The sequence below is a fragment of the Boleophthalmus pectinirostris genome, unplaced genomic scaffold (assembly GCF_026225935.1).
Source record: "Boleophthalmus pectinirostris isolate CB_2022bp ecotype Guang Dong unplaced genomic scaffold, ASM2622593v1 HiC_scaffold_2, whole genome shotgun sequence".
NCBI lineage: Eukaryota > Metazoa > Chordata > Actinopteri > Gobiiformes > Gobiidae > Boleophthalmus > Boleophthalmus pectinirostris.
The window spans coordinates 8,996,227-9,009,439 of record NW_026571152.1 but is presented as its reverse complement, the minus strand read 5'-3'; the positions used below and the strand labels follow the sequence as shown (position 1 = coordinate 9,009,439).

At 40.2% G+C, this 13,213-nt stretch overlaps 2 protein-coding genes across 2 annotated transcripts in view; one reads left to right on the top strand and one right to left on the bottom strand.

The window, feature by feature from the left end:
• cftr (CF transmembrane conductance regulator) overlaps positions 1 to 1,478 on the top strand; it is a 57,827-nt gene extending 56,349 nt beyond the window's left edge. The window contains exon 27 of the mRNA XM_055155960.1: positions 1,207 to 1,478. Within this exon, the coding sequence (XP_055011935.1) occupies positions 1,207 to 1,425 (219 nt within the window). The 3' untranslated portion in view covers positions 1,426 to 1,478. The remainder of the gene's footprint in view (positions 1 to 1,206) is intronic.
• An 8,020-nt stretch (positions 1,479 to 9,498) lies between these two features.
• Positions 9,499 to 13,213, bottom strand: part of cttnbp2 (cortactin binding protein 2) — an 83,630-nt gene continuing 79,915 nt past the window's right edge. The window contains exon 25 of the mRNA XM_055155826.1: positions 9,499 to 13,159. Coding sequence (XP_055011801.1) covers positions 12,887 to 13,159 — 273 coding nt within the window. The 3' untranslated portion in view covers positions 9,499 to 12,886. The remainder of the gene's footprint in view (positions 13,160 to 13,213) is intronic.

The window sequence follows — 13,213 nt, the reverse complement described above, 5'->3', positions numbered from 1 at the left end:
AGAAATGAGCAGGTGACGGACCCCCAGCCAAAATGTTATATAGTGGTATCATATGATATTTCACACACAATGACGTCCCTTTGTAAACACAGAAGTATGGTGGAGTTTAAAGATGCCGTCATTGACATCCACCGGCAACTCTCTATCCACTGCCTCTGTCAGGATTTAGTGATTCTAGCACGACTCAGCAAAAAACTCACTGGGATAAAAGTGGAGTGGAAGTCCTTTGGATAACAGTGAGCTCACAGTAACTTAAGGCTGCTATATGATCAAGCGCTAAATCTACACCCACACTGCCCCCCACATATCAGAAAGCTAGCGGTGATTGCAGGTCCATATATATGCTGTGCTCCTGGGCCAAAAAGTGTTTATACATTGAATTTCCACCTAACACAAGAGCTGTTATTGGTTGATCGACAAAGACTGTAGCAGGGCTGTTCAAACATTTTTCACATGCGTCAAATCTTGAAACATATGGAAGCAGAGGATCAAGCCAATGATCAATACAGTGTGTCATTCAGATCCAATCCAGTCCACTTTATTTCTATAGGACATTTCAAAAACAAAACAGTTTCCAAAGTGCTGCACAAATACAGATAAAACATACACAATAGAAATATCAAATATAAAAATTTTAAATAAATCTCTACTTAACCTCACTGGTCCTTGTTAAGACAATAAAACTAGTAAAATCAAATAAGAGCAAGAATACTAATAAATAATAAAAAGGTAAAACACATAAAAATAAATAAAAGACACAGAGGACCACACAACTCATCCAGTGTTAAAAGCCAGTGAATAAAAGTGGGTCTTTAGTTTAGATATAAAACACTCCACTGTGGGGGCCGTTGGGACTTGAGGGGGCAGAGTGTTCCAGAGCTCGGGGCCGTCCACAGAGAAAGCCCTGGTGCATTTAACATAGTTTTGAAGGATCGGCCAAACCTTTAATACCCTTAACGCACTTGCACTGATATTAGCCTTAGGTCTGTATTATCATGCAGTGTGATGTTATTGAGGTTATAGTGATAGCGTTATTTAAATTTGCTGTAAAAAGTAGTAATATTTTGATTCCCATAACGCACATGGACTCTGATGAGCTTCGTCTGGTTCAGCTGAGGGAGCCTGGACTATAAAGCAGCTTTAGCAAGGAGCTATGATGCACAGTTTCTTATCCTTTTGTATGCCCCTCTCTCTTTTCTATCTCAGATGATCGAGGGCAGCTCCATAAAAACATACGACTCCATCCAGAAACTCCTGAACGAAACCAGTCAACTCAAACAAGCCATAAGCCCCCAAGACCGACTGAAAGTGTTCCCAAACCTGCACCGCCTCAACTCCAGCAAGAGGGCGCCAAATCAGGGCCCAACCAAGATCTCCAGTTTGCCAGAGGAGAGCGAAGACGACGTGCACGATACCAGACTTTAAAGACCAGAGACCAGACCAGAAAGTAGACCAGAGACCAGCGACCAGAGACCAGTGACCAGACCAGACCAGAGACCAGTGACCAGAGACCACCAGAGACCAGTGACCAGCGACCAGAGACCAGACCAGAGACCAGCGACCAGAGACCAGTGACCAGAGACCAGCAACCAGAGACCAGTGACCAGCGACCAGAGACAGCAGACCAGAGACCAGCAACCAGAGACCAGCGACCAGAGACCAGCAACCAGAGACCAGTGACCAGAGACCAGCGACCAGAGACCAGAGACCAGACCAGAGACCAGACCAGAGACCAGAGACCAGACCAGAGACCAGCAGACCAGAGACCAGTGACAGACCAGCAACCAGAGAGACCAGCGACCAGAGACCAGACCAGAGACCAGTGACCAGACCAGAGACCAGAGACCAGACCAGACCAGACCAGTGACCAGAGACCAGAGACCAGCAACCAGAGAGACCAGAGACCAGCGACCAGAGACCAGCGACCAGAGACCAGCAACCAGAGACCAGCAACCAGAGACCAGCGACCAGAGACCAGCAACCAGAGACCAGAGACCAGTGACCAGAGACCAGAGACCAGAGACCAGTGACCAGTGACCAGCGACCAGAGACCAGCAACCAGAGACCAGGGATCAGGGACCAACCAAGATCTTGAGTCTGCCAGAGAAGAGCGAAGACGAAGCGCATGATGTGCACGGTACCAGACTTCAAAGACCAGAGACCAGACCAGAGACCAGAGACCAGGGACCAATCAAGATCTCCAGTCTGCCAGAGGAGAGCAAAGATGATACCAGACTTTAAAGACCGGAGATCAGACCAGAGACCACAGACCAGTGTCCAGCTAGGATCTCCAGTCTGACAGAGGAGAGCGTAGATGATGTGCACAATACCAGACTTTAAAGACCAGAGACCAGGGACTAGACCAGAGACCAGAGACCAATCAAGATCTCCAGTCTGCCAGAGGACAGCGAAGACGACGTGCGCGATACCAGACTTTAAAGATCTGAGACCTGAGACCAGAGCAAGGACCAGGGACCAGAGATCAGAGACCAACCAAGATCTCCAGTCTGCCAGAGGAGAGCGAAGACGGCGTGGATGATACCAGACTTAAAAGACCAGAGACCAGACCAGAAACCAGATCAAAGACCAGGGACCAGAGACCACAGACCAGTGCCCAACCAAGATCTCCAGACTGACAGAGGAGAGCGAAGATGATGTACACAATACCTGACTTTAAAGACCAGAGACTAGGGACCAGAGACCAGGAACTAGAGACCAGGGACCAGAGACTAACCAAGATCTCCATCCTACCAAAGGAGAGCGAAGACGACGTGCAAGATACAAGACTCTAAACACCAGAGACAAGGGACCATAATTAGAGCTAAAAATGAAATACTTGACTAAATCCTCAAAACCAGGTCTAAACCAGGACTAAACCAGGACCCTAGTACCATATGCACGTGTCAAAAGCAGCACTAAACCAGGTCTAAAAGTAGATAATGAGCATTTCTTTAAAACTGGACTAATATATTTTAAAAGTTGTTTTGCTGATGTTTTGCTGTAGACTTCACTCTCTCTCAGTAAAACCAAAGGGCTCAGTTTTATCTTTCTATTTGATGCACTTTAGTCTGAGCTCCTCACAGCTCCACGGACCAGACACATGCAAGTACTAAATATATTCACACGATGTCTTAACTTAAAACAAATATACTATGTCAGAGCTTAAGCAGAACTCAGTAAATCATCTTGTTTGTTCTGTCATTGTTCCTCTCCCTACAGATCGGAGTAAAGTGCCGCCTTAAATACTCAGGTCCATTCACACAAACTCTGCATATTTAGGCTGAGTTCTTCTTTCAAACCAAATACACCTTGTGATGTCATGTGGTAATACAGGAAGTGCTCCCATGTGTTTTAAACTCCATACACCTTCACTAGAATCATTTGGATTATTTCAGTTCTGGAATCGCCAATCTCCACTGAACTAAAAGTGCAGAGCAGCTTTTAACTTGAAAACTACCACTTCATGACATCACAAGGTGAAATAAAGCGTTTTGAGCTTTGGACATGTAGACAAACTAATAATAAATAACAGCAAAGTTCAGCACAGTTCACCTGTTTTAAGTTCAGCTAAATCAGTTCTAAACCAGACTGTTTAAGAAAAAAGATCAGATTAAAGTCTAACTTGAGTAACAGAGCTTCAGACAGAGCAGTGTAAGTATCACCAAGAAAACTTACATTTAAGGTAAATCCGTGTATCATTCGTTCATTCGTTTTTCAAAAAAAAAAAAGAAAGAAAACAAAAAAAACTTATTTTCTGTTGTCTTATTGTTCTGTTTGTCTCCAAAACTAAAATGAAAAAAATGGATAATGATAATGATTAAAGGTGTCTTATCCTCTCCGGGTGGGTGGAGAGTCCCTGTCTCAAGTGGAGGAGTTCAAGTATCTCGGGGTCTTGTTCACGAGTGAGGGGAGGACGGAGCGTGAGATTGACAGGCGGATCAGTGCAGCGGCGGCAGTGATGTGGTCGCTGTATCGGACCGTTATGGTAAAGAGGGAGCTGAGTTGAAAGGTAAAGCTCTCGATTTACCGTCAATCTACGTTCCTACCCTCACCTATGGTCATGAGCTTCAGGTAATGACCGAAAGGACGAGATCGCGAATACAAGAGCTCGAAATGAGTTTCATCCGCAGGGTGGCTGGGTGCTCCCTTAGAGATAGGGTGAGGAGCTCAGTCACACGGGAGGAGCTCGGAGTAGAGCCGCTGCTCCTCCACGTCGAGAGGAGCCAGTTGAGGTGGCTCAGGCATCTGTCCCCGATGCCTCCTGGGCGCCGCCTTCAAGAGGAGGCCCTGGGGAAGACCCAGGACACACTGGAGGGACTATGTCTCTTGTTTGGCCTGGGAACGACCCGGAAGAGCTGGAGGATGTGTTCGGGGTGAAGGAAGTCTGGGAGTCACTGTTTAGACTGCTGCCCCCGCGACCTGGCCCCGGATAAGCAGAAGAAAATGGATGGATAATGATTCGCTTTTTCAGTTTCTGATTTTATGTTTAAATGAATAATGGAAAAACAGATGATGACTGTTTCCTGTTTCTGTGACTTAAACTGCGATGCTGGAATTTGTGCCATATGCAGAATGAACCAGGACTGATCCAGGACTAAAACAGGTCTAAACTAGGTCTAAACCAGGACTAAACCAGTCTCAGTCCTGATCACCTGACAGTCTACGCAGGCACACCTTCGGGACCGTCCCAACACTCATTTATGGTTCAGTCCTGATTTAGTCCTGGTTTAGTCCTGGTTTAGACCTGGTTTAATCCTGGTTTAATCCTGTTTTAGTCCTGGATCGGTCCTGGTTCAGTCCATATGCGGTGCAAAAGTCCGGCATCACAGTTTAAGTCACGGAAACCGTTATAGTTTTTTTTCATTATTCATTTAAACACAAAATCGAAAACTGTAAAAACGAATCGTAATCTGTTTTTTTCATTTTGATTTTGGAGACAAATAATGAAAAAAAATTGTTGTTTTTCCATTTTGTTATTTTTGGTTTTATTTTGAAAAATGAATAAACAAATGACACACGGATTAAGGTACCTTTAAGTGTACCTCAGCCTTGCAATAATGATCATTTTGCAATAGTTTGTGTAGTGCAGCTCTATGTTGTTTTATTTGCCTAAAAGCAGTGAAAATAGGGGACAATCCACAATTTCATGGCAGAAAACCGCGTTGAGTTCTGTATAAGCTAAATTATGAACTGCACAAATCCAGTCTTCCATCTCAGAGGTAAATTAAAAACATTTTGACTTGTTTCTTATTTTGGAGCAGAAGGGAACTTTTGTACAGCGCAGAGTTTAAAGGTACGTTGTCTGAACTGGGACAAAGAGATTTTTTTACAGTGTAAATGACTCATAGGAAACTGATGCAGCGTCCATCAGTGTAATGTTCAATCAAATATATTTACAATAAAAGCAAGATTTTGAGAAAAAAAATATGTGTTGTGTTTTTAATGTTGTTTTTTTGATAGGTGCTGTTCACATGATATCTCACGAAACTTCAAATGGTTCAGCTCTGTACCTGATCAATATCCTGGCTCAGATTTGACCCTCTGCTTTAACCTAGTGGCATTAAAGGAGGTGTTTTATTCTAAATTTTAGTTGCAGAAATTTTAAGTATCAATATATCAAGTTTCAATATGTATAAATATTTCACCTTTTAAATATTGAGCACATATTTTCAAGCTCTCAAATTCTACGGTTTTACAGAGTGTAAAATTGCTAATGTCAAAACATTAGCAATCGATCAGAAAAGCTGTTTCCTATTGGCCTACTGCATCTGTGGGCGGGGTTTACACATAAATAAAAGCGATGTAGAGGTGGGGACTTGCAAGTTGTGACTTGGACTCAAGTCAGACTTGAGTCAGTATTTTCAGGACTTAAAACCTGATAAAATGGACAAAGACTTGGGACACAACTTGGACTCGAAGGTCAGTAACTTGGGACTTGACTTGTACTTGAGGCCTGTGACTTAAGAAGTCTTGATGCTTCTCCTAAAAAATATATGTGTTTTTGAAAATACTTTTCCCTTTACAGATGATAAATGTGATGATTAATTTTACAGGAACAAACTAGAACATTTCCCTCTTACTCCTCTTTGTTAGTTTGGATGTAACTGAAGTACTGGGAGATGGTATCCTCAAATGTACTATAGTAATATACAGTACAATACAGTAAAACAGAGGGAACTACAGAAAACTGCACGAACGGTTATTTAGCACTTGAAAAATCTGAATTCTTTCTGTTCTGACCATAATGATTCACATTAAGATCTTGTCAAGACATTTATAAAGGAAAAATAGCATTTCTGCAACTGTTATATAAATACTCATATATAATTTTTTTTTAAGTACAATTTAGGTTAAAATTCATATGAATTGCAAAAACCAAAGCTATATTTGGTACTTTGGTTTAAAGACTTGGAATGTCTTGAAACTCAAAGCAGATGACTTGGACTTGACTTGGACTTATGGGCCAGTGACTCGAGACTCGACGTGGACTTGCCTGTATTTGACTTGGGACTTGACTCAGACTTGAGACTTACATGAGACTTGCAAAACAACGACTTTGTTCCACCTCTGAAGAGATGAGGTTTGATCAGATCACTTAGGATCGATTGTTTAGGCTTTGGCATCTTGGTTCTTCGCGGTGAATTTTACGTTTTGAATTTTGACTGTTGAATTTGAGAGCTTAAAAATAGCTGTACTGAATATTTCAATGTGATTTTTTAGGCTGAATTTTCAAACACCGAGTTAAACATTTCAAAGTGAGAAATTCAGTGGCATTTAAAATAAAAAATCTGATGAAACAAATGATCTTCCATACATGAGCCACGCCATGTCCATATATTGAGAATGAGAAAATTGTCATAATACCTTTTTTAAAAACAGTAACAGCATAGTTCCTTTAAAAAAATAGGTCAAATAAGAATACACATAAATAACCAAACGTCAGTCCTTGGTGGATTTTGTCAGTGCCTGTTTAATGTGCTTAAAGACAAATAGTTAAACCTCAAACAGCTAAATCATATGGACTAAATCTCTCTGTACATATGTATAGGTTATAATTGTATTTATATATAAACAAAAACAAAAACTTAAATTAACACAGCGTCGTACAGTGAGGAACAGTGAGCAAAAAAACATTCAAATCATCGTAAAACTCTAAAACAGTGACTGAACCAGTACCTGAACCATGAAGGTCTCAAATATGGCTTACATTAAACAAGACATCGTTGGAACCAGAGAGAGAAGAAGGAATGTGATAATAATAAAACTATATGATTACAGGATCCATATTACGCTATTTTCAGATCTCTGTCATAATGTTTCCTCATCACAAACAGACCTGGAGTTGTGTTTTGTTTCATTCACACGTTTTAACACTCTGTTCCACCTTGTGATGTCATAAGATAATACACAAAGCCCTCCTCATACTAGAATCATCTGGATCATTTCAGACCTGGAATTGCCAATCTCTACTGAACTAAAAGTAAAAAGGAAGCGGCAAACTTTAAAACTACCACTTCATGACATCACAAAGTGGAACAGAGCATTTAAACAGACAAATAATAAAGTGTGAATGAAACAAAATGCAACTCCAGGTCTGTTTTTGAGCAGTTAATAACATTCCAACATGGTTTAAAGCTCACAAGAGTCAACTTTGCGCAATATAAGGTCTTTAAGGGGAGTTTTCTCGTTAAAGTGTCTTGCCCAAGGACACAGCGGCAGTATGAACAAGCCACAGCCAAAGCAACCTGAAGGCATGTAGCTAGGTAAGGCTAAAAATCAATAATATATAAACGCACTGTCTTTTGTTATATTGACTTTTTGAGCTTTAACAACTTTGGAGTTATATTCTGTTTCATTCACTCATGTTTCAGTAACACTGCATAGGTCTATTTCCTACTATTACCTACTAAAGAGCTCAATACACTCTGTTCCACCAGGTGATGTCACTAGATGGTGCTCCTCCATGTTTTTAAAGTCCATTCATCTTTGCCCTATTCATAGGATTTGAGTGTAATGAAAATCTAGCACCGTTGCCATAGCAATAATTAAAAACTCAAATCATAATATCACATCTTTTGAATGGGCAATAGTCCTCAAAATGGCGCCTATAAACAAGAACCCACGAACTTTCTTCCCTAAATATACCTTCACTACAAAAGCACTTATACACAAGTAACATATTGTACAGTGTCATAGTACTCTTACTTAGTTAATATATCATACAGAGTAACAGTACTTTTACTTGAGTAATCTATTGTACAGTGTAACAATACTTTTACTCGAGTAATCTATTGTACAGTGTAACAGTACTTTTACTTAGTTTGTATATTGTATAGTGTAACAGTACTCTTACTTCAGTAATATATTGTATAGTGTAACAGTACTTTTACTTAGTTTGTATATTGTACAGTGTAACAGTACTTTTACTTAGTTTGTATATTGTATAGTGTAACAGTACTTTTACTTAGTTTGTATATTGTACAGTGTAACAGTACTTTTACTTAGTTTGTATATTGTATAGTGTAACAGTACTCTTACTTCAGTAATATATTGTATAGTGTAACAGTACTTTTACTTAGTTTGTATATTGTATAGTGTAACAGTACTTTTACTTAGTTTGTATATTGTACAGTGTAACAGTACTTTTACTTAGTTTGTATATTGTATAGTGTAACAGTACTTTTACTTAGTTTGTATATTGTATAGTGTAACAGTACTTTTACTTAGTTTGTATATTGTACAGTGTAACAGTACTTTTACTTCAGTAATATATTGTACAGTGTAACTACTCTTATTTCAGTAATATATTGTAAAGTGTAACAGTACTCTTACTTTAGTAATATATCGTACGGTGTAAAAGTACTTTTACTTGAGTAAAATTTGTGGTTCCTCTTCCCACTGTGAGTAAATCTACAAGTGACAAAAGCTTTATGTCAACAATATGAAATGATTTGAACATTTGCGTTTCTCAGTGTTCCTTCAGATGTGATTTAGTTTGAGTCATTTTTGTGTCCATCCTGTGAAAATTACAGATTTTGTGTGTCATTTAGTTTTCTCCTTCAAATTATTCTAACTTCAAATCATAAATCAGATGTTACAAGTGGACAGTTACTTTTACAACTACTCTAATTTGAGTGGTAGTTTCCCCAAATACTTTCCATTCTTACTTGAGTACAATATTTGGTTCCTCTACCCACCTGTTAAACCAAATCTCTCACAAAAAACTACTTTAAAGTGGAATTAAACTCTAAATGATCTTTTTTTTGCAACTAAGCTTGAACGTAAACCCTGGCATTATCTACTGTTTCTAGTCCTTTCTGGCAATTTTAGCACAAAGTAGGTCAATTTGCAGCTGTGTGTGTGTGTTGCCTTCAGTGGCCATTGGAGTTTCAAGTACTACGTGACATCACACAAGACTGAGGATACCTATTAGACCAATCACACTGTTCCTTACACCCCCCGACCCTGCCCCTACACCCCCCTCCACACTCTCCCCTTTAGTCCTTCAGGTACTGCCCAGTTTAACAGCTCTATTTGAAATTTGAAAAGGTGTTTAGTCCCGCTTATATCAGCTCCTATGACATATTAAAAATGTTTAAAATATTACTTAATTTCATTTAAATAATTATATAGTTCCTCTTCTCTCTCTGGTTCATTTTGGACTTATTGCCACATTGAAACAAGTGGAAAACTCCCATAAAAACAAAGTCATATTTCTACAAACATTATGTACAATTACAATTTCACAATTTTAGATGTTTTTTTCCAACATTTTTCAGAATTTTAAGTGTCATTTTCACTGTACAAGCCACATACAGAAATCTACCTCGCTACCAACTCTTATGTACAATATAGATTTGGTTAAACCCTGATTATTTCGACAGCATTTCAACTTAAAATTTGAAAACACAAAAATTACTGAATTCAACGAAAACATTCACGGCTCGGATAAAACAGCAAAAATCTTCCACGTTTGCCTAAAAACAGCTCAATAATACGATTGTTTAATACAGATTTTAATTTAAATACTCAATATATTTATTTAGTGAAGCCAGCACAGATTTTTAGAGGCAAGTTTCAGAAAGCAGATTGAAATAACTCCGGGTTTAGAGTTAAGTTTGCGTTCATTCGGTATTAACTGTGAACACATAACACATTTAGGTCACCATGTTACTTTTTATTGTTTTGAAAATGCTCTATTTGCCAAAAACAACGTATTAACATGTTTTAAAGTCCCCCCTCTCTTTGCTCCCTGTGTTAAGTCACTCCCCCTTCAGAGTGCTTCAGATTTGTCAAGTTGCTGTGTACAGTTTCGTGTCATGTATTTGCATATTTATGGAAAATTGTCGTGTGGCTTGTGGGCGGAGCTTTGCACAGAATCTTACTAAGGATGGTTCAAATAAGGCCCTTGAGAGATCGCTAGATTACTCAAACATGCATGGATGACACCTAAAATCTCTCAGGCTTTTTTTTTTTGATGAGAGAACGACATTATAACATCTTATAAAGCTAAAAAACAAAAGGATTACCTGTACCTGATTTGAATTTCTTCTTGTTAAAATAAAGATAGAGTTGGCAATGGTGATCGTGACAAAGCATCTTGCCCGGCGACACAATAACAGTATGTATTTTGCACTGGATTTGTACCTCCGACCCTCTTATCGATGGGCGAATATTTAATCCGTTGCGCCACTGCGTCGTCATGGTTTTTATTCATTCATCATTTCATTCTGCTTTCTGAAACCACCTATTTATAACACTATTCAAATGCGTTCACTTTCACAAAATACTTTCTTTAAATCTTAATTCACATCTTAAAGGCACGCGATGTAACTTTTCTGGTGGAGCGTCTACATTCTGCTTGTTTCCATGGAGATGTTACTTGCTGTTGCTTTGCCTGGAACGGCCAAGTTACGGGTCAGATCTGTAAAGAAGAAGAGTGCGACATCACCTATAGTGTTCAGCTCCAGTCAAATGAAGCTCATCGATGCTGCAGTTATAGGAGCAAATTTGAAGCCAAGTCCCATGTTTGTAATTCCGACCGTGAGCATAGCAACTAAAGAGACAGTCCAGAGCGAGGCTGTTGAAGGTAACGCTCACTCCTGCCCGATCCGCTGGTTTAGCAGGGAGTGGGTGCTTAGCAATGCTGTCAATCAAACCTGTTGTTAACGCTAACAGAAACGATCTTGGGGAAAAGAAGGCACCTGATTTGTCAGCTAAAAACGTTAATAATGTTCTTCTCTGGTTTAATGAAACAGTGAATGCGTGAACAGTGAGGGGCTCCTACTCCAAAACCTGTACAACCTTACTTAAAAGCCTATAGCATCGACTTCACTTGCGTCTAATAAGAGAGTGAATTTGTTAAATATATTGCATGATGGGCCAGTCAAAACAGAAACAACCCCCACTGACACGAGCTGCGACCTCATCGGCTAAGCTACCATCCACCGCTACAGATGCCACAGCCGCCGCTCCAGACCTGGAGAATGAGTGCATGGAAGCAGCAGAGGTAGCGATCAGACCATGGCTGTCACCAAAAGCGACATCGAAGCTTTAGTAAATGCGCAACGCGAGAATCTCAAAAAAGACATGGCCAAACTGACTGACACTTCTACTGAATCTTTGAACCAATCAGTGCAGGCGCTGGGAGGGAAACTCAACTTGTTGGACAGTCGCCTATCTGAAACTGAAGTGAGAGTGAGTGACAACTTTAAAAGACTAAACGACTTGGAAACAACTGTCAAAACTGACCGACGACAAACTACAGCACTCCAGGACAGCGTTGATGACTTGGAAAATAGTTCCAGATGGTCCAACCTACGGATAATAAACATCCCCAAGGGCAGCAAACAGGTGGCCAGGCTGGAGCCACCTAATGCCTCCGCTCAATTTCATTTCTCTCCAGGGACTAAGTCAGGAATCAGAATACAATAGATGGTTTGCAAAAACCCTGGAAGTGCCAGTTTGGGCACCAGTCAATCAGCTAAAAACCATATATTCTGTGTTGGCAACGATTCCCAAGATTGAGGATTTAAAATCAGAACGAACCAGAAAGAATGTTTGGTGAATTTTATCAAGAGGAAAGAAATCATTGCCCTTCTTCCTACAGGATTTGGGAAAAGCTTAAAATAACAGTTAGTCCCGTTAGCGGCACATTACATACGTGACTACCAAATAACAGTGATTGGTTAAATGATAAAAAGTAGGATTTCATCATGACTGTGACGGGCTCAGGAGTTTTTGTCAGCCCACCGGAGATAGAGCACACCCACCGCACTCACGGGCCCAGATCTGGTGAACAGGGTGCACGCAAACCAAAGCCCTTCATCATCAAGTTCCTTCGCTACCAGGACAAAGAATAATGTTCATATCTTGCTTCACGATCATAATATCAAAATAATAATCACAGCATCATGTAGAGTGGGTAAATATGAACAATTTAAGACCAAAATGACAAAATTAGTTTTTCAGTACAAAGTGAATTGGAGCCAGAGTGGATGGAGCCGGAAGTGAATCCATGCTCACTTCCTATTTGAAAGGCAGTGGCCATTTATATACACAAACTACGCCAAGGATGCATTTTTAAAACACTTGTAACTGAATGTAAGATGAATAAGTGCAATGCCATACTGCGGAACATTCCAGGCAACGACGTAGTCACAATCTGCATGGAGACAAGCAGGTAACAGATCCTTCCACTATAAAAGTTACACAGTGCGGCTTTAAATCTTCAAATACTTTCAATTTCATAATTCTAAATCCTAAATATCCAAGCCTTTTTAAATTCATCTTAATAAAACTATGGTCCCACAATTTCAGTACGAAGTCACCACAACAATCACGATTAAGTCCGAAGAGTCCTACGAGTCTTTACAGCTGGGGGGCGCTAACGAGGCAGGAGAGAGGGATTGTGGGTAATGTAGTTCTCATGCAGGATCCACACGTCGTCTCCGCTGCTGCGCCGGCTCTGGTTTTGAAGGTGGTTGTTGTTGATAAAATGTTGGTTGTCATCTGGAGTTGTAGTATTAGTAGTCGTCGTAGTAATAGCTGTAGTATTTGTAGTACTGGGGCGTGTGGGGTGGTGATGGTGGGAGACTCTGGTGGTTGGGAGGGGCAAGCGCGAGTTGGAACGAGGGATGGATGGAGAGACAGGAGGAGTCTAAAAAGAAAAAAAAAAATAGAAGAGAAGAAAATAGATAAGGCTGAGTTAACA